Source organism: Mesoplodon bidens, assembly GCF_964165515.1.
Source record: "Mesoplodon bidens genome assembly, chromosome: 11".
Taxonomy (NCBI): domain Eukaryota; kingdom Metazoa; phylum Chordata; class Mammalia; order Artiodactyla; family Ziphiidae; genus Mesoplodon; species Mesoplodon bidens.
The window spans coordinates 11,991,249-12,018,594 of NC_138167.1; the positions used below are offsets into that span (position 1 = coordinate 11,991,249).

Genomic DNA, 27,346 nt, shown 5'->3' on the forward strand with positions numbered 1-27,346 from the left:
CTATCCAAAGGAGCATGGGCTCTGAGTTAAAACAAACAAAGCTAAAAGAAGTTTGTGATATAGTAAACTAGACTTCTGTTCTAGTGCCCCAAAGAGGTCGTATTAGGAAACGTAGATCATGGTGTCCTCTGCTTTTATCAGTCCCTTTGTGCTCTGAACGTGATAAGCACTCAGCAGAAACTGTAACAGCATCACCTCCACTACCAGCAGCAGGAGAACAAGTGACTGACATTCCCTGATTGTTAACCAGGTGCTGGATACTGTCCTTAGAACTTTTAATGTATAGTAACCTATTTAATGCTCGAAATAACTCCACAAAATATGTGAACCTCTATTATCCCCATTTTACAGATGAGAAAACCAAGGCAACGGTTAAGTAATTTTGTGCAGATCAAACAACAAATTAGTTTAGAACTAGGATCTGAATCCAGGCCGGCAGAGCACCCACACTGTTGCCCACTACACCATACTTCCCCAGTCTTCTGTATGTGTTATATTGGAGTTGTGGGTTGAAAACTAATGAAAACAATTCTGATTAAGCTGAAAAGGGATTTATTAGGAGGATGTAGAGTAGCTCACTGAATCAGTGGGAAGCCTGGAGAACCGCTTACAAAACAAGCAGGACCATGAAAGAGTGGGGAGCTGAGAATAAGCCAGCTGTGCCATAGGAAGAGTCTGCTTACAGGGCCACTGCTGGTGTTGCTTCCATCGGCCAGCATGGGCACCATGCTGCTGGCTGGTGGCCACTGGACTCTTGGATCTGCTGCCATTGCTGATGCTGCAGTACTGATGAAAATCCCTAACTGTTCTTCATCTTTGCATCACTCAGTAAGATTCAAAGGACCAAGGAGAAGCATTCATTTGATGGAGCCCAGGCAATGCTTTAATAAGGCCAGACTTGGTGTGTGCTTCTTGATGTAATTGTCCTGGTATACTCTGGGCAAAATGGTAACAGAAACAAATAACAACTTTCCCAATGTTGATCTTTAAAGATTTAAGTTATTTGCTCAGAAAACCTTGATCCTGTTATTTGGTGAAATAGGTCAGTAAAATGATTTGAGGAGTTGGCAGTTAAAGAATCAGAAGGCACTAGTTCCATATTTGTTAAATCCAATTAAGCTTGAAGTGACCATTTTTGGTTCATTCTGTTTGGATCATGGATTAAAAAGCGTAAACTCCAGGTGGCTGATAATTGAGTCATAAAATACATCTGGTTTTTCTGGTTAATTTTAACTGTAGGTGAAGAAATTCACTGGGTCAAAAGGTAATATGAAAAAAAAAAAAAAAAAAAAAAAAGGTAATATGTTTCAGAAAAAGGCTGGTGGTAATTTTGTTCATAAACATGCTCAGGATCAATGTTTTAAGAATTTCGCGGGGGCTTCCCTGATGGCGCAGTGGTTGAGAGTCCGCCTGCCGATGCAGGGGACACGGGTTCGTGCCCCGGTCCGGGAGGATACCACGTGCCGCGGAGCGGCTGGGCCCGTGGGCCGTGGCCGCTGGGCCTGCGCGTCCGGAGCCTGTGCTGTGCGGTGGTTGAGGCCGCGACAGTGAGAGGCCCGCGTACCACAAAAAAAAAAAAAAAAAAAGAATTCCGCTATACAGGCCAAAGTTCACTTTAACAAATGCTGTGATAAAATATTTTCAAGCCTTATCTGATGGCTCACTGGTTGTAAGCACTAATCCGTATAACAAAATTTCGGTGCAGTACAAAGAGTTGGCTGGGTCAGGCCATGCAGCACAAATTGACTTTTATCACAGAACACTTAGTGAAAATTCATTTTACTAGAATTCTGAGCTTAATGATTAAACTTTTTGAGCGCTTACAGTAAGACAGGCAATGTGTGAAGTACTGTATATATATCTTCTCTTTTAATCCTCATATAACCCTATAAAATAAATATTGTTATTGACACTTTAAGGATGGAGGTGAGGCTGAGAGAAATAACTTGCCTGAGGTCACACAGGAAGTGACGGAGTTGGGTTTTAAATCCACATTTGTTTCACTCTTAAGCTTGCTTTTGATGGCAACATTGTACTAGGAAGAAAAATCATTAATTAAATCATAAGTTAACTGCACATTAGCCTTCTTTTTTTAAATTTTTGAATTTTATTTTATTTTTTGTACAGCAGGTTCTTATTAGTCATCAATTTTATACACATCAGTGTATACATGTCAATCCCAATCGCCCAGTTCATCATACCACCACCCCCATCCCCCTGCCGCTTTCCCCCCTTGGTGTCCGTACGTTATTCTCTACATCTGTGTCTCAATTTCTGCCCTGCAAACCGGTTCATCTGTACGATTTTTCTAGTTTCCACATATATGCGTTAATATACGTTATTTGTTTTTCTCTTTCTGACTTAACTTCACTCTGTCTGACAGTCTCTAGATTCATCCACGTCTCAACAAATGACCCTATTTCGTTCCTTTTTATGGCTGAGTAATATTCCATTGTATATATGTACCACATCTTCTTTATCCATTCGTCTGTCTATGGGCATTTAGGTTGCTTCCATGACCTGGCTATTGTAAATAGTGCTGCAGTGAACATTGGGGTACATGTGACTTTTTGAATTATGGTTTTCTCTGGGTATATGCCCAGTAGTGGGATTGCTGGATCATATGATAATTCTATTTTTAGTTTTTTAAGGAACCTCCATACTGTTCTCCATAGTGGCTGTATCAATTTACATTCCCACCAACAGTGCAAGAGGGTTCCCTTTTCTCCACACCCTCTCCAGCATTTGTTGTTTGTAGATTTTCCGATGAAGCCCATTCTAACTGGTGTGAGGTGATACCTCACTGTAGTTTTGATTCTCATTTCTCTAATAATTAGTGATGTTGAGCAGCTTTTCATGTGCTTGTTGGCCATCTGTATGTCTTCTTTGGAGAAGTGTCTATTTAGGTCTTCTGCCCATTTTTGGATTGGGTTGTTTGTTTTTTTAATATTGAGCTTCATGAGCTATTTATATATTTTGGAGATTAATTCTTTGTCCGTTGATTCATTTGCAAATATTTTCTCCCATTCTGAGGGTTGTCTTTTCATCTTGTTTATGGTTTCCTTTGCTGTGCAAAAGCTTTTAAGTTTCATTAGGTCCCATTTGTTTATTTTTGTTTTTATTTCCATTACTCTAGCAGGTGGATCAAAAAAGATCTTGCTGTGATTAATGTCAAAGAGTGTTCTTCCTATATTTTCCTCTAAGAGTTTTATAGTGTCTGGTTTTACATTTAGGTCTCTAATCCAGTTTGAGTTTATTTTTGTGTATGGTGTTAGGGAGTGTTCTAGTTTCATTCTTTTACATGTAGCTGTCCAGTTTTCCCAGCACCACTTATTGAAGATACTGTCTTTTCTCCATTGTATATCCTTGGCTCCTTTGTCATAGATTAGTTGACCATAAGTGCGTGGGTTTACCTCTGGGCTTTCTGTCTTGTTCCATTGATCTATGTTTCTGTTTTTGTGCCAGTACCATATTGTCTTGATTACTGTAGCTTTGTAATATAGTCTGAAGTCAGGGGTCTGATTCATCCAAGTCTGTTTTTTATCCTCAAGACTGCTTTGGCTATTCGGGGTCTTTTGTGTCTCCATACAAATTTTAAGATTTTTTGTTCTAGTTCCGTAAAAAAATGCCATTGGTACTTTGATAGAGATTGCATTGAATCTGTAGATTGCTTTGGGTAGTATACTCATTTTCACAATATTGATTCTTCCAATCCAAGAACATGGTATATCTCTCCATCTCTTGGTATCATCTTTAATTTCTTTCATCAGTGTCTTATAGATTTCTGCATAGAGGTCTTTTGTCTCCCTAGTAGGTTTATTCCTAGGTATTTTATTCTTTTTGTTGCCATGGCAAATGGGAGTGTTTCCTTAATTTCTCTTTCAGGTTTTTCATCATGAGTGTATAGGAATGCAAGAGATTTCTGTGTATTAATTTTGTATCCTTCAACTTTACCAAATTCATTGATTAGCTCTAGTAATTTTCTGGGGGCATCTTTAGGATTCTCTATGTAAAGTATCATGTCATCTGCAAACAGTGACAGTTTTCCTTCTTCTTTTCCAATTTGTATTCCTTTTATTTCTTTTTCTTCTCTGATTGCTGTGGCTAGGACTTCCAAAAATATGTAGAATATTAGTGGCAAGAGTGGACATCCTTGTCTCGTTCCTGATCTTAGAGGAAATGCTTTCAGTTTTTCACCATTGAGAATGATGTTGGCTGTGGGTTTGTCATATATGGCCTTTACTGTGTTGAGGTAGGTCCCTCTATGCCCACTTTCTGGAGAGTTTTTATCATAAATGGGTGTTGAATTTTGTCAAAAGCTTTTTCTGCATCTGTTGAGGTGATCATATGGTTTTTCTTCTTCAGTTTGTTAATACGGTGTATCACATTGATTGATTTTCCATATATTGAAGAATCCTTGCATCCCTGGGATAAATCCCACTTGATCATGGTGTATGATCCTTTTAATGTGTTGTTGGATTCTGTTTGCTAGTATTTTGTTGAGGATTTTTACATCTATATTCATCAGTGATATTGGTCTGTAATTTTCTTTTTTTTTTAGTATCTTTGTCTGGTTTTGGTATCAGCGTGATGGTGGCCTCATAGAATGAGTTTGGGAGTGTTCTTTCCTCTGCAGTTTTTTGGAAGAGCTTGAGAAGGTTGGGTGTTAGCTCTTCTCTAAATGTTTGATAGAATTCACCTGTGAAGCCATCTGGTCCTGGACTTTGGTTTGTTGGAAGATTTTTAATCACAGTTTCAATTTCATTACTTGTGATTGGTCTGTTCATATTTTCTATTTCTTCCTGGTTCAGTCTTGGAAGGTTATACCTTTGTACGAATTTGTCCATTTCTTCCAGGTTGTCCATTTTATTGGCATAGAGTTGCTTGTAGTAGTCTCTTAGGATGCTTTGTATTTCTGTGGTGTCTGTTGTAACTTCTCCTTTTTCATTTCTAATTTATCAATTTGAGTCCTCTCCCTCTTTTTCTTGATGAGCCTGGCTAATGGTTTATCAATTTTGTTTATCTTCTCAAAGAACCAGCTTTTAGTTTTATTGATCTTTGCTATTGTTTTCTTTGTTTCTATTTCATTTATTTCTGCTCTCATCTTTATGATTTCTTTCCTTCTGATAACTTTGGGTTTTGTTTGTTCTTCTTTCTCTAGTTCCTTTAGGTGTAAGGTTAGATTGTTTATTTGAGATTTTTCTTGTTTCTTGAGGTAGGCTTTTATAGCTATAAACTTCCATCTTAGAACTGCTTTTGCTGCATCCCATAGGTTTTGGGTCATCGAGTTTTCATTGTCATTTGTTTCTAGTTACGTTTTGATTTCCTTGATTTTTTTTTTTTTTCTTTTGACCACAAAGCACAGCATGTGGGATCTTAGTTCCCGGACCAGGGATCAAACCACTGTACGCTGACGTGGAGGCACAGAGGCTTAACCATTGGACCACCAGTGAAGTCCCTAGCCTTCGAAGTTTTAGATCAAGAGATTTCCTTGTCATTAGTTCTTAGAGGACAACTTTCTCTTTTTAGATTTGGTAACTCAGTAAATGTCATTCCATCCAAGATTCATACTCTGAGTTAAAAGAATATAAATTGTTATTGCCACATAGTCTTTGGCTGTTTATACCATTCTCACATGTTGTCATATTGGATGTGTGAGTAAGATGATTTTCTCATAATTTATGTGGGACGCACAGGGTAAGGTGGGAGGTGTGGCATCTCAGATGGTCTCTAATACTCAAAACTACTGATTATTAGGGATTTGTGAAAATATTCAATTCTTTCTTAAAAAGCCTGTGGGTACTTCTTGGAGGCAACGAACACTGGACTTTACTGTGCATCTTGTGATAGAATCCTTGCCTTTATTTTTGTTCAGTTTTCACTGTCGAGGTTCAGGTTAAGTTCAAGTTTTCTAGGATTGAGAAGACAAGTTTTGTTTATCTTGTTATAACTTTCATGGTTTGACTGAGTTTGCTGACTTGAGACTAATTTTTTTTTTTTTTTATCCAGCCACTTTCAGAGTGCTATATGGAGTTCTAGAAAGCCAAATGTGCTATTGGCGTCAGAGGTTAATAGATTCAAAGCTGCATCTCTGAATTCCTCTACAGCTGGATTTGTGTACATACATCCATCACTACCTGGCCAGGCTCAACACTTTTTAGTCCAATATATAGACACATACCCTGGCAGATAGTGGGGCAAGCTCTTATGTCTTTATTACAATTAGCCGAGCTCTCAGGAAAGGCCTGCTTTATATTCCAACAAGAGAACTTATTTTGTGTGAATGTGAGAATTAATAAGGACCTGAGGATTTTTTTCTTTAGTTTGCAAAGTAGCATACCCCTGTGTATCTGGTAGATGGATTTCTTTTTTATTCTAAGTAACCATCATATGGAAGCAGCAAAAACTATTTGTAATTTCCATGTCATTATAATATTTTAAAAGCTCCATGGCTCAGGACCTTGGGCCAGGGCATAGAAAGAGTTTCATGATAGCAAACTAAGCATTCCTTGTAACAGGATGTGAACTGCAACAGAATGCTTGAGGCAATATTAAATTGGGGTGATTTTTAGAAAGTGACAAATGGTTTATGTTTCCTAAATCTGAGATGGGTTCTACCAGCTCTGAAGGGCTGCCAAGTTATGTTATCACTTGCCTGCTTTGTAACTGCCTCAATTATTTCCTTCCCCAGCCCTATATGATGAGATTCGTCAGTTTCGCAAGGCCTGTGGGGAGGCTCATCTCAAAACCATCTTAGCAACAGGAGAACTTGGATCTCTTACGAATGTCTATAAAGCCAGCATGATAGCAATGATGGCAGGTAAGCCAGGTTTTATATTGAAATGATGGTATATATTGAATTGATGTTTTTAGAAGAAATAAGTGAGTCAGAGCATTTGGCTATTAGCTGCAAGTGCTAACCACTTGGAGTTTGTTTTGGTGGGGCGTCAGATACTTTATGAATACATGTGCAGTGGGAAATGTTCGCAAACTTGGCTTTCTTCCACATTTTTTGGTGGCATTTTATCACTGCACTATCCTTGTAAGGCAGTAGATGGCTCTCTTGTTAGTGAATTGCCTTCTGTGTTATTCTTTGATTATTCAGTCATCAACATATGTTAGACAGAAATTTCTTTAACTGACTTATTCCTCTGTGTGAATTTAAGGTTTGATTTTTCTCAGAGATCCACATCCATACTGTCTAAGGCAGCCTGTGCTTTGTTTGTGTTCATTTTTTCTTCTTAAATTTAGGGCAGTGTCATTGTTTTTTATATTTTGAAATGTAGCTTGACTTATTCTTTATCTTTACAAACAGCATGTCTAGCCAGTCAGTCATACGCCCAAGCTTGAAACTTGGGAGTCATGCTGGATTGCTTTTTCTCACCTTCATGTGAATCAGTGAACAAGTCTTGAGAGTTGTACTTTTTTACCGTATCTAATATGTCCTCGCTCCATTCTGTGTGCTGCTCTCTTAGACCACTGTCATTCCCCACATGGATCACTTCAGCGGTCTCCTAACTAGTTTTCCCTGTCTCTACTTTTGTCCCCTTTCAATCTGTTCTCCACACTGTTGCCAGAATGATCTCTTTAAAATGCCAATTTGGTTGTGGTACTGCTTGCTGAAAATCCTTCAGTGGCTCCTCTTCATTTTCAAGATACAATATAAATTCCTTCAGCCTGACTTTAAAAAAGGATCTTCCCAGGGAATTCCCTGGTGGTCCAGTGGTTAGCACTCCACACTTCCACTGCAAGGGGCCCAGGTTTGATCCCTGATCGGGGAACTAAGATCCTGCAAGCCGTGTGGCACGGCCACAAAAAGAAAGAAAAAAAAGAAAAAAGGTCTTTCTCAAGACCCTGCCTGTGCCTCTGCCATCACCTCATTTTCACTGCATACCATATGCTCCAGCTCTATGGAATTACCCGCTGTGCTCTGCACATGGCACCGTCCAATCCTCTGGAGTCTTTGTACCTGCTGTGTCCCTGCCTGGAATGCCTTTTGCCCAAATAACTCTTGAACATCTTTAGATACAGCATAGTTGTCACTCTTTTCGAGGATATTTCCCCAATACTGCTTCCTCCCCCACCACTTGGTTTATTATCCCCTCTGCATGCCCTCAGAGTGTTCTGTTAAAACCTCTATCAGATAACTTATCATACTATACTGTGACTCAGTATTGGATTTTTAGGTGCCCTACTACTGGCTCCATGTTTGGAAGATACATGACTTCTCAGGTCTTAAATCTGGGCCTTTGTTGTGGTCACCCTCTAGATTTTTCTGCTCGTGTGCTTTTTGAAGACTCAGACGAAGCATCGTTCCCTGGAACTCTACTGAAAATCAGCCAACTAGGCATTAATGAAGCTGTTACTCTGGTCACTGCTGCTGTATCCAAAAGATCTCTGCTCTGCTTGTTTTATTTAGAGCGAAATCTCTGAAAACCCAAGGATAGGGAAGAGTGGAACACTTTAAAGGGTGGGTCATTAGTTATGTTGGCGTTTCAAAGGCCCCCAGTAATAGAAGATGCTGCAACTCTCAGGAACCTGGGCAAAGCCCATGGGAGTCTCAGGTAGACAAGTAGCCTCCCTTTTCATGCTCCTCACCAGAACAAGGGAGTTAGCCCAGAATGCCGGGATCCAGGTCACAGTGAAAGTATACTCATTCTGGGCCGGCAGCCAACCCTCTCCTACTCCCTGCACCTACTGCATAGGATAGGAACATGGTATTAGGTCCTCATGCTTGGACACTTCTGTTCCATCCTCCATCCCACCCATCGCAGCCACAGACAGAAATGTGACTAGAAACACACTCTCCCCTGTTCCTGTTGGCTTGTATCCATGTCCACGTCATTGTTTATCTCCTTCATTTCTTCATCTATTACTGTGAGTAATATGACTTTGTCTGTGAGGTGTTTTTACTAGATACTTTAGAATAATATTTCTTCACCTTCACACCAGCCCTGTAGTTGATGAAGAAACTTAAGATGGAGAGACTTGCCTAAGGTTCAAAGCTAATTGATCACATAAGTCATTATTTGAACCCAGGTCTTCTGGCTTCAGGTGTATTGCTTTTTCAGTTGTAACCCAGCTGTCTCCCAAGGCACTGTGCTAGATCTTACCATGAATTAAAGGCACATCTTTGTGAAGTATCATGCACTTCCTGGCCCACAGTTTATGCTTTCTATTTTGTTAAGAAGGTATATAGCATAAATGAAGTATGTTTTGAAAGATTTTTTAAATTAAAAAAATTTATGGACTAAACTCATGTTTCATCCTATTTCTGTAGTATTTTTGAAAACTGTTTTTGTTTTCTTCAAAATCAACTTCACTGAGGTAAATTTACATTCAGTAAAGTTCAAGTGTTAAGTGTACGATATGATGAGTTTTGACAGTTTGTATATTCCATCATACCAGAAATATCCTTTGTTCCCCTTTGCAGTCAGTTCCACTCTTTTTACCTTCTGCTCCAGGTGCAATAACTGATCTGATTTTATCACCATAGATTAGCTTTGCCAGTTTTAGAACATTATACTTATATAGTATGTACTCTTTTGTGCTTGTTCCCCCTCCCCTACCCCTGAGGTAATAGCTGTGAGATCTGTCACGTTGTTCTATGTATAAGGAGTTTGCTTAGTGGCTTTTCATTGTACACATATATGAGTTGCTAAATTTTTGGTCTGAAGTGTTCGTAATATTCTCTTATTAGTCTGATGTCTGTATTGTCTATGGTTATGTCTCCTTTTTTATTCCCGATATGGGTCATTTCTGTTTTCTGTTGTCGTTATTGTTGTTGTTCTTTGTTTCATTTTGGTAGAAAATAGAGTCTTTCTAGGGGTCTGCCAGTTTTATTAGTCTTTTCAAAGAGCTCAAGTTGGTTGATCACACTTTTTAGATCTGATTTGCTTGGTTTCACTTTGGTATACTTTTTCTATTAATTGCTGAGAGGGCTGTTAAAATTTCCAGATATGATTGTGGACTTGTATACTTATCCTTTTAGTTTTGTCAGCTTTTTCTAACTTTATTGTGGAGCTCTGTTGTTAAATATAGACACTTTTAGGATTGATATGTTTACCTGTTGAATTAGCATATTCATCATTATGACATGTCCCTTGTTATCTCTGGTACTAGACCTTTGTCTGAATGTCCACTTTGTCTAATATATATATATATTTTTTGCAGTACGCGGGCCTCTTACTGTTGTGGCCTCTCCCGTTGCGGAGCACAGGCTCCGGACGTGCAGGCTCAGCGGCCATGGCTCACGGGCCCAGCTGCTCCGCGGCATGTGGGATCTTCCCAGACTGGGGCATGAACCCGTGTCCCCTGCATCGGCAGGAGGACTCCCAACCACTGTGCCACCAGGGAAGCCCCCACTTTGTCTAATATTAATCTAGCCACACCGGCTTTCTTGTGCTTACCATTTGCATGGTATATCTTTTTCCCATCCTTTTATTTTCAACCCATCTGTGGTTATATATTTAAAGTTATCCCTTAGAGACAGATTTTTAAAAAATTCATTGTGGTGATCTCTGCTTTTTAATTGAAATGTTTTGTCCATATACACTTCACATATTTATTGATATGATAAGATTTAACTCTATCATCTTGCCATTTGCTTCCTCCTTGTTCTGATCTATTTTTGTTCCTCTTTTCCTGCCACCTTTTGGCTTCATCAGATATAGCACTTCATTTTTATTTTTTCTATTGGCTTTTTTTTTTTTTTTTTTTTTTTTGCTGTATGCGGGCCTCTCACTGTTGTGGCCTCTCCCGTTGCGGAGCACAGGCTCCGGACGCGCAGGCTCAACGGCCATGGCTCACAGGCCCAACCGCTCCGCGGCATGTGGGATCTTCCCAGACCGGGGCACGAACCCGTGTCCCCTGCATCGGCAGGCGGACTCTCAACCACTGCGCCACCAGGGAAGCCCTTTCTATTGGCTTTTTATCTTCAACCTCTTTGTATTTTTCTAGTAGTTGCTCTAGCAAATTACAGTATGCATTCTTAACTTATCACAGTCTACTTAAAATTAACATTACAGATGTACCATAGAGATAGTGCAAGTTTGGGTCCAGACCACTGCAATGAAGCGAATATTGCAATAAAGCAAATCACATGAATTTTTTGGTTTCCCAGTTCATATAAAAGTTACGTTTAGGGCTTCCCTGGTGGCGCAGTGGTTGAGAGTCTGCCTGCCGATGCAGGGGACACAGGTTCGTGCCCTGGTCCGGGAAGATTCCACATGCCGAGGAGCGGCTGGGCCCGTGAGCCATGGCCGCTGAGCCTGCGCGTCCGGAGCCTGTGCTCCACAACGGGAGAGGCCCGCGTACCGCCAAAAAAAAAAAAAAAAAAGTTATGTTTACACTGTACTATAATCTATTAAGTGTACTATAGCATTATATCTAAAAAAACAATATACATACCTTAGTTAAAAAATACTTTATTGCAAAAAATGCTAACCATCATCTGTGCCTTCAAAGAGTTGTAATGTTTTTTGCAGTAGTAACATCAAAGATTTCTGATCACAGATCACTATAACAAATACAATAGTAATGAAAATTTTTGAAATATTTCAGGAATTACCAAAATGTGGCACAGAGACACAGAGTGAGCAACTGCGGTTGGAAAAATGGTGCCAATAGACTTGCTTGATGCAGGGTTGCCACACACCTTCAATTTGTAGAAAATGCAATATCTGTAAAGTGTAATAATGCAAAGCGCAATAAAATAAGGTATGCCTGTATTCCACTTTACACTTCAAATGGCAGAAATGTAAAAACCTTACAGCAGTTCCATTTACACCCTCATGAGTCCTTTGAATTATTTTAATGTACTTCTTCTTCCAACTGTTTATAAACTATTCCTCAAAATGATGTGATTTTTGTTTTGACAGTCATTTGTCTTTTAAGGAAATTAAAAGGAAAAAAAACTAAGTAAAACTAGTCTTTTACATGTCATTTCCATCTTTTATCCTTCCTGTAGTCTGCTGGTGATTAATTCTCTCAGATTTTGTTCATTGGAAAATGTCTTTATTTCACTCCCATTTTTCAAGGATGGTTTGCTGAATATAGAGTTTCAGGTTACAGTGTTATTTTTACTTCGGCACTTAACCATATCATTCCATTTCTTGGAATTCTATTTCTTCTTGTTTTCCTATAAGTAATGTTTTATCAAATACCCAGTCAGTATTTTCTCTTTATCTTTGTTTTTCACTAATTTGACTGTGAGGTGTCTAAGTGTGGGTTTCTTTGTATTCATCCTGCTTGTAGTTTGCTGAGCTTCTTGGATTTGTAGGTTGTTGTTTTAAGACTTCTCTGCCCCACTCTCTTTCCTTCTAGGACCCAAGCACCTGAGTGTTAGATATTGTCTCACAGCTTACTGGCGCCTATTCATTTTAATTTTAATCTTTCTCCCCCGCCTCTGTTTTTCTGCTTGGCTAATATACGTGGATCTTTCTTCAAGTTCACTGACCCTTACTTTCCACCTTAAATTTACTTTTATGCCCATCCATTGAGATTTATGCTCCTGAACATTATTAGTTTTAGAATCCATTTATTCTTTTTTAGAATTTTAATTTTTCTGCTATTTCCCATTTTTTCACTCATTGAGATCATTCTTTCTTTAAAATCCTTGAACATATTTGTAACAGCTGATTAAAGTCCTTGTCTGCTTATTTGTATATCTTAATTATCTTAAGGTCTGTATCTTGAGCTGCCAATTTCCCAATGCCTAAAAATAGTTGCCTTATATATTTTGCTCAGTTATATAGTTATTTATAGCAGGAGGGCAAGTCTGGTAACATTTCTTCTCTCATGTCTGGAATTCTTCATGGCTTTTGTTTTCCCATTAATTTAGCATCATAAATCTCAAAAGGAAAGGGGTTTGTCATTTACATTCATAATAATTTTCATCTTACAATTTTGATAGCCATTTCGATTATTCTCTCAAACACAATTCTCTAAAGAGAGAAAGGTGGAAATACATAACTACGTTAGTCTAGTATCATACATCATTGTAAGTAAAAACTTAGCCAGGGTGTGTTTACATTTTTGCTCAAATAAGTGATTCATAGCCTACTTTTGGTTTAATCTTGTTTAGGAATCTCTCAAAATGTTTTAGGGGAAGGAGCCATGTTCATAGGAGTTAGAAGACCTGGACTCTTGTTCTATCTTGCAGAATTTGTGACCTTGAACAAATAAATTAATCTGATTATAACTTCAAATGAAGTAATGTATATGACCTTTGGTGTAACTGTAGGAGATAAAAGCTATTGAGCTGGATTACATTCTGTACTGATCCCAAAGCTTACTGTATTAGTAGGATTGTTCAATGAATCTTACGTATGAACTTGTTTTGCTGGCTTTTGACTCTGTCTTAAAAAAGAAAGGTGCAAAAAATATCTGATTCGTTAAGAATCACAAATAGATGTGGCCCAGTTTATTTTTCTTATGGTACAGTTCTTAGCTGTGGTTGTCATTGCTCCTGATTCTTTTACAATGGAAGCTGTAGCAGCCACCTCAGCTCTTCAGACATGTATAAGATCACTTATTCAGCAGCCACAATGATCCAGAACCAAGCCAGGAACCAGAAAAAAATAAGTAAATAAATAAAATATTTTGAATAGATGAAATATATGTGATATAATCTATAATACAACAGTAATAATAGGTAACATTTCTTGAGCATTTACTGTGTGACAGGTACTATTTTACGGGCTTTATATATATTTACATTTAACCTTCACAACAACTCTACGAGGTAGGTACTCTTCTATGTTAAAATAAGAACATCAGTTAAAAGGATATCTTTGCTGCTATTCTGTATGGTCATTTTTGCTATTTGTAAACATTCCAGGTATTTCTGTGTTTGTTATATCATTTTCTGTGTCTGTTGTAGCCTTCTCCCCTCCTGTTAGCTGTTTTTAAAGATTTAAGTGAAATTTTCATACTCTGTCAAATCTATGATCCTTTAAAGGCAGAATTAATTGTTCATACTGTCCTTCTCTTAGGTATGTAATACCAGGAGAATTAATACTGGTGTATAAATACCAGTAGCATTTGTCATGTAGTATCACCATCAGTTGTTTTACCTCTTAGTTTTTTTTATAAAACTATGAACCTCCTTGAGGCCAAGAATTATCTTACTTATCTGTATTCCCCTGTGATTGCTACCCTGCCTGACATCTAGGAGAGCCTAAGGAAATATTTCAGAATACACCAATGAGTCAGTGAAAATGACAGACAGAGGTAAGGAAGAGTGAAAATAGGCAAAGTGAAATTAGATTAGATTAGGTCTAGATTCATCTTCCCAGATGTGCCACCACCTTGTAGAGTTTGGACATGTTATTTTGAGAGTTTTTATTTTAATTGAACAAAAAGAAAATGTATACCTTTGACAAGGAGATTATATATACAAAGTATGGCTTAGGCAATCCAAGCAGTGGTATGATGTATAAAAGTTTTGTTAGGATTTTCAGAATGTTCTAGAAGCAAGGAAAAGACCAAGGAGAACTTTTTGCCTTGGCTTTTTGGTCATTGAAAATGGATCTTACTTTTACATTAGTGGAAATGTGGTGAGAGAAATATAAATAAAGGAGAAGGTGAGGTGGGAATAAATAGTTTGAAGGGAAAATAATCAGGGAAGAGAAACGAGAGCCATATTTTTTTCATCAAACAAGCCAAGAACAAGGTGATAGGAAGTAAGATAGAAAGGGAAACATGCTTATAGAAAAGAGAAGTCAAAAGCTGACCTGCTAAGGGATTTCAGCCCAGCAATGCACACATTAAGAATAATGCTGGAATGTAGAAAAGTGGCTTTATCTTTCAGTAGCCTGGACTGTTTGCACACATGCAACAGCTAACAAGCTCTGCTCTGAAGTTATGCTAGACCTTATCTTTGGAAATAATGCAGGCATGATAAATAAGGTTGGAGTAGAAAAGCACTAAAGATGCAATCATAATGTCATCAGGTTTGAATTGCTGATGAAGATCTGTGGGAAGAGTACTAACATAAAAATATGGGGCTTGAGAAAAGCAGACCTTGAAGGGAATGCAAAATGAGTTTTGAACTTGGCTGGGATTTTGTAACATATAGGAAATGAAAAATGAAAAAAGTAGGAAGCAGGGGAGGGAATACTCGAAATTCAGCCCAATAAGATCAAAGTAGTACAGAAACAATGAGATGAAGCAAAGAAATAGACAAAAATAGGAGGGAAGCCATTAAGTAAATAAAAGGGAAAAATAGTGGGAAACTTGCTATGACTAAAGGAAACCAAAATCCTAAAAGAATGCTGTGATTAATAGCAAATTAACATCTAAGATTATTTTAAAAACATTTTAAAAATTTAAAAATATGAATCAAATAGTAGAATAAAAGACCGTGTAGATTTATTTTTCTAAAGATTGTCAGAAGTCATACTGAGTCCTTCATCTTAGGCTGCAAATCTTTGTATTCTCAAGGAGTATTGATCCAGATGGCACATACAGACCCCTGGGGTGTTCCAGCTTGTTTTTTTGGTTTGTTTGTTTGTTTTTTTGTTTTTTAAGTAAGATCTTTCCTTTCATAGGAAAGCATTTAATTTATGAGAAAGTATGCTTCAGTTGAAAGTTTATCACTGGGGAAAGCATAAGAATATAGATGTGCATTAGGTTAAGAGGTAAAGAATTTAAAGTGTAAATTTATTTACAGTTCCTTAAACTAGCCCTGAAAATTAAACCACTTACAGGGTAAAAACTAATTAACTTGCCATCTCATTCAAGGAGTCAATTTAAATTCAAGGCCCCAAGCAAAAATATCAGGAAGTTTACCTTCACTCACCCATGCCCTCCCCATCCTTTCTTGAGTGCAAAATAAAAAACTGCAGAAGAGAGGAGTTATCATGTTTTCTGGCCTCCCAGCAGTACAGGAACTACTGATGGTGCATTTTGGTCTATGAATGTCATTTTTATAAAAGGTTAAGTCTATACATTTAAGCATAAAGCATTTTCTGTGGCTCTTCATGGATGGGCTTCTGGAGGGGGGGAAAAAAAAGGGAAAGCTTGAAAGCTTAGTTTTTTTGTGTTGTATACGCCTGTGTAAAATTTTACTGTGTGAAATTTTTTTTTAAATGTAACCCACCTTATTCCAAAAGCACATAACTGCCTTCTACAGACCTGGCTTGCCTAGAGAAATTCCCAGCACAAAGGCTTGCAAATAACAAGTGCCTAGAAAATGCTCATTGATGGGTTAGGTTATCAGGTACAAGGACATCAATAGATATATTTGTAAACAACATGCATAAAATTCATTTTTTTAAAAGAAATTTGTATTTTCTCAGCAAAAGAATAAGTAAGGGATTTTTCTTAATGAAATTCTGGTATACGATATAGAGAGGTGAGATCTATAGTTAGTTGCTCATGTCTCTGAGATTCTGTTATTCATTTGTCTTTAATTCCTAACACGTTAACTTTTGTTACTTTTTAATGTCTGTGCCAGGTAGTTACTGATCTTTTAGCAAACTCTTAAATGCTGGGAAATTGGAATCTTTGAATGGGTCCCTCAGTACTTTGTACCACGTAGATACTTGATAAACATATTTGTTGAATGATTTTGTGAATAAAGGTTAGTAAATCATGTGAAGTTAGTAGTTTACTGAATTCTTTTTGCAGTTGTTTTAAGAGGGAAGTAGGGGAGGTACCTTATCAGCGTTGAGTGGCTGGAGACCTGAAGCTCGGAAGTTAAGTGACTAGACCAAGACCACGCATTTAGGATGTGGCAGAATTCTGAAGGACTCTTTTTTTTTTTTTTTTTTTTAAATTTATTTATTTAATTTTATTTATTTTTTGCTGCATTGGGTCTTCGTCACCACACACAGGCTTTCTCTAGTTGCGGTGAGCAGGGGCTACTCTTCGTTGCTGTGCACAGGCTTATTGCTGTGGCTTCTCTTGTTGTGGAGCACGGGCTCGAGACGCACGGGCTTCAGTAGTTGTGGCATGCAGGCTCAGCAGTTGTGGCGCACGGGCTTAGTTGCTCCGCGGCATGTGGGATCTTCCCAGACCAGGGCTCGAACCTGTGTCCCCTGCATTGGCAGGCGGATTCTTAACCACTGTGCCACCAGGGAAGCCCTGAAGGACTCTTGACTCCAAATTCCATGCTTTAGTTATCGTGCAGTTCTGCTCTCCACCCTGCAATTGATCTGAATTATGTAAGATATGTTTAAGCTGTGTTTAACCTTTGGAGGCACAGATGTCTTTCTAGAGTCACTGAATGAGATTTATATATTGAGCTGTACTTTTCTATTGAGGACAAGAAAAATAAGACAATAGACTGTTTGGAGAAAAACTCTAGGGGGTGGTGGACATGAAGTACACATGAAAGAGCAAGTTGAAAGCAAGCCTAGAGCCCCGCCTATGATAGGCCCACAGCAAATCCTCGTTGAAATGAAAGGGAAGGTTGCAAGGGGACCCTGACCTCAGGCAGCTTCCACTGTAATTTTGTGTCCACCTGCGCTGCTGATGGTTCCATGATGATACACTTGGCATGTGAGCAGGGTCATGCTTATCAACTGCTACTTGAGTTCTGTACTGAGGTTCTTGTTTGTTTTCAGATTCCCCTCCCTGGGGTGCCCATGGAACAGCTAGGGAGGGACAGTGGAAGTGGACCTTTTTCTTGTCCACCTGAGGAAGGAGAAGGAGAGAGGTCAAGGCTGAGGACAGTGTAAGAATGAAGGAGCATAGGGATGAGGTGGAAGGGTGCGGAGGACGGGAATGGTATTGGAGCATGTGTAGAGGGATGTCCCAGCGTGGGATGAGGGAAGTTGAAACCTTCCCATGAAGAGTGATGGAAAAGACAGGGGGCGTCTTATTTAGGATAAGCACGATCACTGGGGCTGTGGTATTGTGTTCAAATACTTGTACACACATATATACACAAAAAATGATGAAAAAGCATGATTGTTGTCTATTACTCCAAGGTAGGAGGGCTGGGATCATCTTTTAGAAGTTATAGGAAGATGGATTTTGGCCTGGTATAAAGCAGAGTTTTGTTAAAGTTCAAATATTCTGGAACTTGGACGGGCCACGTCAGGAGGTAGGAGGTGTTCAAAGCACAGGCTGGGTGACAGCCCGATGGAGCCAGTGTTAGATACATGATACTCAGCAACCATTGGGGTGCTTTCTGCTTTGGAGTTAAGTGTGATCCTAGAAGAAGGAACGTTTTATGTGAATCTTTGGACCTAAACATTAAATGTGATCCTTTGGAGTTGAGTCTGATCCTAGAGGAGAAAAAATATTTAACACGCACGCACACACACAGGTTGTGTGTGTGTGTGAAATTTCTGGGTAGATTTCAAGCCAGGATAGACAGGGCCCCCAAATATGGAATTAATGGGAAAAGAGGGAGGGTGTTGGTTTTCTAGGATTGCCATAACAAAGTACCTCAAACTCGGTGGCTTAAAACAACAGACATTTATTCTCATGGTTCTGGAGGGTAGACGTCCAAAATCAAGGTGTCCACAGGGTCGTGCTGCCTCTGAAATCTGTAGCGGAGAATCCTTTCTTGCTAGAAAGCTTCTGGTGTTGGCTGGCAATACTTGGCATTCCTTGGCTTATAGATGCATCACTCCAATCCCTGTTTCCATCATCACATGGTCATCTTCTCCCTGTGTATTTCTGCATCTCTTCTCTTCTTATAAGGACACCCATCATGTAATGGCCTACCTTACTTAGTAAGACCTTACCTTTACTTAAGTAATTGTGTTTGCAATGATGCTATTTTCAAATAGGTCACTTTCTGAGGTACTGGGGTTTGGAACTTCAGCATATATTTTTAGGGGGCACAGTTCAACCCATAACAAGGGAAGTGGGGTTCTTGCACTGTGATTCTATTATTTCCTGTAAAGACCTGAAGAAGTTCGAGAAAAATACTTTGAGTCAAACCAGCAAACTTAAATTCAGGTACAAAAGATTGATTTTTCCCTCTAAGCAATGTTGGATGGCTTTGTGGATAGGGGAAATCTAGTAGATATTAAATATTTTTATCTGCAAAAAGCATTTGGTAAGGTTCTCAATGGGAGATTAATGGCTAAAATAAAGAATGAGGCATTAGGAGATAAATTTGCTTATGAGCAAGAGACAGAGACTAACAGTAGAAGGAAATACTTTTTAGATTGGAAAGGAGTGACATACAGCACAAGCCAGGAATCAGTTTTGGGACCTATGGGCTTTTCACTTTATTTTTATTGGACTTTGTAATAAAAATACAGATCTTCAAACAGTCCAAGACACAGAGTGAATAATACTACAAGCATCAGTAATCAAAAGTTATTCTCTATCATAAACTAAATGACTGATAATAAATACTGACACAAGACTACACAATGTGCCGTAATATTATAAAATGGAGCAAGCAATTCTCCTGTGTTCTCTTTTCTTCTGCATTTCTTTATTTGTTTTTCAAAAAATATTTGCAAGTTTCTAGGTTTACTTTATAAGCCAAATCAATGAAAAAAATATATTTTAAACTTGGAAAGATGTGTTAACTAAGAGAAAAATTGGTTGAAGCAGGACAAAGGTTATAATGCCATCCCTAGAATAAAGAAATTAGGGACCCTGTATGTTAAATTGCTCAGTGAGCTATTGAATAAAAAGATTTCAGGAGTGAGGGGGCGTTATTGAAATCATCAGCTTATTCTGCAGTCATGGCTTTAATGGAAGCATGTGCAAAAATGTCATTGTTAGAATGATAAAACTACATATCTGAGGGAGTGAAATATTATAGTATGGAAACTTTTTTCTTTTCTTTTCCTTTTTAAAAATTTGAACATAATGGCTCTAAAAAAATCTATAATATCGAGTGATTGTATATGTAACTTTTGTCCTCCCAGGAACTAGTTGAGTATGTGGGAAACATACTTTTCAAATTGGAATTTTGCCTGCAACTCCTTCTGTCTCAGTCACTAAAAGGTCTTTGCAGATTCTTGTCTGTTTTTTTCTTGACTTGTACATTGTCAGATAAGCCAAGAGAAATAGAGCAACTAAACATTAAAAAATTAACTCATAAAAGTTCTAAATGCTTTGAAAACTGGAAAGGATTATAAAGAATCTTGTTCATCTCAAAGCTTTCATTTTGTAGGTGAGAAAACCGAGATCCAGAAAAGTCAGATTCAGAAGGAATTTACTCCAGAACAAATAAGTCAAAACACAGTCTAGAACGAGGTTCTCAACCTGGACTGCAAATTAGAATATCCTTGAAGAGCTTCTTCCATAAACTGTTGAAAAGATCCTACCACCCAGAGAATCTGATTTTAATGGTCTTGAATGAAACCAAGAGAATCAGTACTTTTTAAAAACTTCTCCTGGTGTGTCTACTGTGCAGGCAGGAATGAGAGACTCTGATCTGGAATCTAGGTTTCCTGGTGTTAAGAATTTTTTCCACTCACCCTGATAGTTTAGAAATTATTCAGAGAGAGAATTTCAAATTCAAGGGGAAAAACCTTTAACAAAGATACTCCATGATGAACAGGCTGATTGTCCCTGTAGTTACAGATGGCTCGTTGGGAACTCTGAACCTATATTCCCATAGAAACAAGATCATAAGTGATTATTTGGTCTCTCTGCCAGGCCTGAGTTTAACAGACAGAATAACTGAAGTTTAGCTCTGCAGGAGTAGTTCTGTAGGTCCTAACTGACAAGTGACAATGTTTTTTTTTTTGGAAAGACATGAATTTGTATTTCTAATTAGGTCTCTAAGAACATTTTTCATCTTCTGCCGCCTTGATAGTATTGAGGTCTCTCCTTCCATCTGCAAGTTATTAGGTTTAGGGTTTCAATGGGGACTCCCCACAGTTCCAGGCTGTTCTGGGGGGATGGAAGGAAATGAGGGAGTGAGGGGTGGTAACAGCTGTGGTGAAGACGGAGGGGCTGGGGGAAAGGCTAGTTGGGAAGAGAAGGGCTAGGTTTTCTGTCATCCTAATACCTAGGGTGTTTGTTTCCCTCAAATGGGCTCATCCGGCAGGTATTTCATGAACATCTAATGTTCATCAATGCTATTCTGGGCATTGGAGAAGGATGAGACGAGAGAGAAGGGAGAGAAAAATAAGTAAGCTGTAGCTCCTTCCGTTTAAACACTGACAATCTTTTAGTCTGGTGAGAGGTGAAAATGGGGTTTATGGTTTGCCCCGTTGGGAACCCAGGGGCCAAAGGGACACTTGCGCTGGGGCTGCAGGAACCTGGTGAACCCTCCGGAGGACTCATGGATGGGTTTACAAAGCAAGTGGCCTTTGTGGAGGAGTCATTAGGTGCAGAGGTAGAGGAAGGGCATTTCAGGCAGAGAAGCACATGCCCTTTTATACCCGTGAAGAGCATGTCATGGTGAGAACGCTGGTATGATTGGGCTGGAGAAGTGGTGGGAGAAGCGGAGGAGGAAGCAGGTAAGCTGTCTGGGGCTTATGGCCATGCTATAGAGTTTGTGTTCCCATCTGTGGGTGTGGAAAGTTTTTAGCCTTTGAAAGTTTATAGCCAGGAAATGAGCAATCGCTTAATTCATTCATCCATTTATTCCTCCACTATGTGCCATGCACGAGGGATAAAGATCAATAAGACATCCTTACTCCAGACTCCTCTTCCTCCCTTACTGCTCTCTGTGGTGATGGAGCAGTGATCAGATTTCCACTTTAGGGGCAGTGGATTTGGACTGGAGACGGGGAACCTGTGAGGAAGCTGTTGTAGCAGTCTGGCCGACCAGGATGAGGAGCTGAACCAGGGCAGTACGGTGGGGATGGAGAGGAGTGGACGGCCGTGGGGGGTATTAAGGGGGCAGAATGAATAGTACTTGGTGAATGGTTGTCTGCTGAGCAGGGAAGGGAGAGGACAAAACAACTCATAATGGTGCAATTTATCAGGTTAGGGAATTCAAGAGAAACAAGGCTTTTTCCAGCCCAGGAAGCTGAGCCTCTGCTTCCCATTCTCCACCTGTTCATTCTGTTGTCGGCTTGTTGCAGAACCCACCGTAGTCTCACCACTTTTTCCCTACCCTTCTGTTCTTGTAACAAGGAAAAGAATTTTTAAGGAAATCTGAGTAAGACTATGAAGATAAAAGAGAGGCTATTTTTCTGTTTAAAAACATTAGCAAGACAAAGCACATAAAGCAAAATGGAGAATGAATATAGTAATTTTAGTGATTTAGGAGGAAAAGGAAATTCATGTTTTTACTTGAATTATCAGGATGATGCTTTGCTTTCCTAGTGACCCAAGATTGAGTGTTATAATATGCTTTTTGTAAAAAATTTATCATTAACTGGGGCATCGAAAGTTAAGTTTCCTATGTTACAAAGCTGCTAAGTTGGGCAGGGACAACGGGGGAGGCACAGAACAGTCAATGAAATGGGAAAGAACTTAAATCATCCGTGTCACATGAAGCCAGCAAAAGGCTGTTTGTAGAATGTTAGCTGCTATCACACTGGTTTTATGTTAACATTCTAGTGAATAATTAAAATTTTCCTGTTTATTTTTTAATAAAAAGGAAAAGCACGTAAATTACCTCAGAGTTTATAATATTATCTATAGTCGCATTCACAGATGTAGAGGTCTCTGAGTAGGATTGCAGATTAGATAATTTAGACAGTTAAAAAGCAGATTTTCTTCTGCCATTCCGGGTGTTCTCATCTCACTGTGTTCATTATTATAAAGCCTTTCAAAAATATAAAATGAAAATCCTTAAAACTACTACTTTGAGACATTTTCATTAGAGGTGGTATCTTCTAAATTGAGTGGTTATTAAATATATTTTTTCTGCTGAAATTATTTTTGAAGTACATTTTTCATTTTCGTCTTCTGTCCATAAGCACATACCCAGGCATGGTGGATTCTCTCTTCCCACTTTGCTTTTAACATCCGGACTCTCATGAGGTGATCAGGGACTCCCTTATAATTCATATAGTTAAATCCACCCTTCTCCACTACTGTTTTCCTTGGTTATTCCTTCAGGGCTAGACTGGAAAAGCTCGGGATTTTTATTCAAGCAATTGACTCAGAGAAAAAGCAGCTCACACAGAGATGGGGAAGAGATTCAGCCTCAGAAACAAAGAGAAGGAGACAGACGTTGAGAAGTCACAGTCTTATGGTCTTGGTTGATGCTGTATTTGATGCTTTTAAGGATGTATTCACGGTCCCAGAAGAAGAAGAGAAAGAGAAAGGGACTGAAAAAATATTTGAAGAAATTATAGTTGAAAACCTCCCTAATATAGGAAAGAAAATAGTCAGTCAAGTCCAGGAAGCACACAGAGGCCCATACAGGATAAATCCAAGGAGAAACATGCCAAGACACATATTAATCAAACTATCAAAAATTAAATACAAAGAAAAATTATTAAAAGCAGCAAGGGAAAAGCAACAAATTACATACAAGGGAATCCCCATAAGGTTAACAGCTGATCTTTCAGCAGAAACTCTGCAAGCCAGAAGGGAGTGACAGGACATATTTAAAGTGATGAAAGGGAAAAACCTACAACTAAGATTACTCTACCCAGCAAGGATCTCATTCAGATTCGATGGAGAAATTAAAACCTTTACAGACAAGGAGAAGCTAAGAGAATTCAGCACCACCAAACCAGCTTTACAGCACATGCTAAAGGAACTTCTCTAGGCAGGAAACACAAGAGGAGGAAAAGACCTACAATAACAAACCCAAAACAATTAAGAAAATGGGAATAGGAACATACATATTGGTAATTAGCTTAAATGTAAATGGTTTAAATGCTCCAACCAAAAGACATAGACTGGCTGAATGGATACAAAAACAAGACCCGTATATATGCTGTCTACAAGAGACCCACTTCAGACCTAGGGACACATACAGACTGAAAGTGAAGGGATAGAAAAAGATATTCCATGCAAATGGAAATCAAAAGAAAGCTGGAGTAGCAATTCTCATATCAGACAAAATAGACGTTAAAATAAAGACTATTACAAGAGACAAGGAAGGACACTACATAATGATCAAAGGATCAATCCAAGAAGAAGATACAACAATTGTAAATAGTTATGCACCCACATAGGAGCACCTCAATACATAAGACAAATGCTAACAGCCATAAAAGGGGAAATCGACAGTAACACACTCATAGTAGGGGACTTTAACACCCCACTTTCACCAATGGACAGATCATCCAAAATGAAAATAAATAATATAGGACATTCCATCCAAAAACAACAGAATACACTTTCTTCTCAAGTGCTCATGGAACGTTCTCCAGGATAGGTCATATCTTGGGTCACAAATCAAGCCTTGGTGAATTTAAGAAAATTGAAATCATATCAAGTATCTTTCCCAACCACAATGCTATGAGACTAGATATCAGTTACAGAAAAAAAAAAACTGTAAAAAATACAAACACATGGAGGCTAAACCATATGTTACTAAATAACCAAGAGATCACTAAAGAAATCAAAGAGGAAATAAAAAAATACCTAGAAACAAATGACAATGAAAAGAGGATGACCCAAAACCCATGGGATGCAGCAAAATCAGTTCTAAGAGAGGTTTATAGCAATACAGTCCTACCTCAAGAAACAAGAAACATCTCAAATAAACAACCTAATCTTACACCTAAAGCAAATAGAGAAAGAACAAAAATCCCCCCAAAGTTAGCAGAAGGAAAGAAATCATAAAGATCAGATCAGAAATAAATGAAGGAAATGATAGCAAAAATCAGTAAAGCTAAAAGCTGGTTCTTTGAGAAGATAAATTGATAAACCATTAGCCAGACTAATCAAGAAAAAAAAGGGAGAAGACTCAAATCAACAGAATTAGAAATGAAAAAGGAGAAGTAACAACTGACACTGCAGAAATACAAAGGATCATGAGAGATTACTACAAGCAACTAACTCTATGCCAATAAAATAGACAACCTGGAAGAAATGGACAAATTCTTGGAAAAGCACAACCTTCCGAGACTGAACCAGGAAAAAATAGAAAATATAAACAGACCAATCACAAGCTGAAATTGACACCTTGGTTAAAAATCTTCCAACAGGGGGCTTCCCTGGTGGCGCAGTGGTTGAGAGTCCGCCTGCCAATGCAGGGGACACGGGTACGTGCCCCGGTCCGGGAAGATCCTGCATGCCGTGGAGCGGCTGAGCCCGTGAGTCATGGCCGCTGAGCCTGCACGTCTGGAGCCTGTGCTCCGCAGTGGGAGAGGCCACAACGGTGGGGGGGCCCACATACCGCCAAAAAAAAAAAAAAATCTTCCAACAAACCAAAGCCCAGGACCAGATGGTTTCACAGGTGAATTCTATCAAACATTTAGAGAAGAGCTAACACCTATCCTTCTCAAACTCTTCCAAAATATAGCAAAGGGAGGAACACTCAAAAACTCATTCTACAAGGCCACCATCACTCTGGTACCAAAACCAGACAAAGATGTCACAAAGAAAGAAAACTGCAGGCCAATATCACTGATGAGCATAGATGCAAATATCCTCAACAAGATACTAGCAAATAGAAAACAACAGCACATTAAAAGGATCATACACCATGATCAAGTGGCGTTTATCCCAGGAATGCAAGGATTCATCAATGTATGCAAATCAGTCAATGTGATAAACCATATTAACAAATTGAAGGATAAAAACCATATGATAATCTCAGTATATGCAGAAAAAGCTTTCGACAAAATTCAACATGCATTTATGATAAAAACCCTCCAGGAACTTGGCATAGAGGGAACTTACCTCAACATAATAAAGGCCATATATGACAAATCCACAGCCAGCATTGTTCTCAGTGGTGAAAAACTAAAACCATTTCCACTAAGATCAGGAACAAGGCAAGGTTGCCTACTCTCACCGCTGTTAATCAACATAGTTTTGGAAGTTGTAGCCACAGCAGTCAGAGAAGAAAAAGAAATAAAAGGAATCCAAATTGAAAAAGAAGAAGTAAAACTGTCACTGTTTGCAGATGACATGATACTATACATAAAGAATCCTAAAGATGCTACCAGAAAACTACTAGAGCTAATCAATGGATTTGGTAAAGTAGCAGGATACAAAATTAATGCACAGAAATTTCCTGCATTCCTATACACTAATGATGAAAAATCTGAAAGAGAAATTAAGGAAACACTCCCATTTACCATGTCAACAAAAAGAATAAAATACTTAGGAAGAAACCTACCTAAGGAGACAAAAGACCTGTATGCAGAAAACTATAGGACACTGATGAAAGAAATTTAAGATGATACAAACAGATGGAGAGATATACCATGTTTTTGGATTGGAAGAATCAACCTTGTGAAAATGACTCTACTACCCAAAGCAATCTACAGATTCAGTGCAATCCCTATCAAACTACCACTGGCATTTTTCACAGAACTAGAACAAAAAATTTCACAATTTGTATGGAAACACAGAAGACCCTGAATAGCCAAAGCAATCTTGAGAACGAAAAACAGAGCTGGAGGAATAAGACTCCCTGACTTCAGACTATACTACAAAGCTACAGTAATCAAGACAGTATGGTACTGGCACAAAAATGGAAATATAGATCAGTGGAACAGGATAGAAAGCCCAGAGGTAAACCCATGCACATATGGTCACCTTATATTTGATAAAGGAGTCAAGAATATACAATGGAGAAAAGACAGCCTCTTCAATAAGTGGTGCTGGGAAAACTGGACAGCTACATGTAAAAGAATGAAACTAGAACACTCCCTAACACCATACAGAAAAATAAACTCAAAATGGATTACAGACCTAAATGTAAGGCCAGACACTATAAAACTCTTAGAGGAAAACATAAGCAGAACACTCTATGACATAAATCACAGCAAGGTCCTTTTTGACCTACCTCCTAGAGAAATGCAAATAAAAACAAAAATAAACAAATGGGACCTAATGAAACTTAAAAGCTTTTGCAAAGCAAAGGAAACCATAAACAAGACGAAAAGACAACCCTCAGAATGGGAGAAAATATTTGCAAATGAAGTAACAGACAAAGGATTAATCTCCAAAATATACAAGCAGCTGATGCAGCTTGATATCAAAAAAACAAGCCAGTCCAAAAATGGGCAGAAGACCTAAATAGACATTTCTCCAAAGAAGATATACAGATTGCCAACAAACACATGAAAGGATGCTCAACATCACTAATCATTAGAGAAATGCAAATCAAAACCTCAATGAGGTATCACCTCACACTGGTCAGAATGGCCGTCTTCAAGAAAATCTACAAACAATAAATGGTGGAGAGGGTGTGGAGAAAAGGGAACCCTCTTGCACCGTTGGTGGGAATGTAAATTGATACAGCCACTATGGAGAACAGTATGGAGGTTCCTTAAAAATGAAGAATAGAGCTACCATATGACCCAGCAATCCCACTCCTGGGCAT

At 38.6% G+C, this 27,346-nt stretch overlaps 1 protein-coding gene across 1 annotated transcript in view; it reads left to right on the forward strand.

Annotated features, from left to right (window-relative positions):
• The window catches only part of DERA (deoxyribose-phosphate aldolase), a 108,070-nt gene that overhangs the window by 50,192 nt on the left and 30,532 nt on the right, over positions 1–27,346 (forward strand). Inside the window, exon 6 of the mRNA XM_081248833.1 lies at positions 6,692–6,820. Coding sequence (XP_081104959.1) covers positions 6,692–6,820 — 129 coding nt within the window. The remainder of the gene's footprint in view (positions 1–6,691; positions 6,821–27,346) is intronic.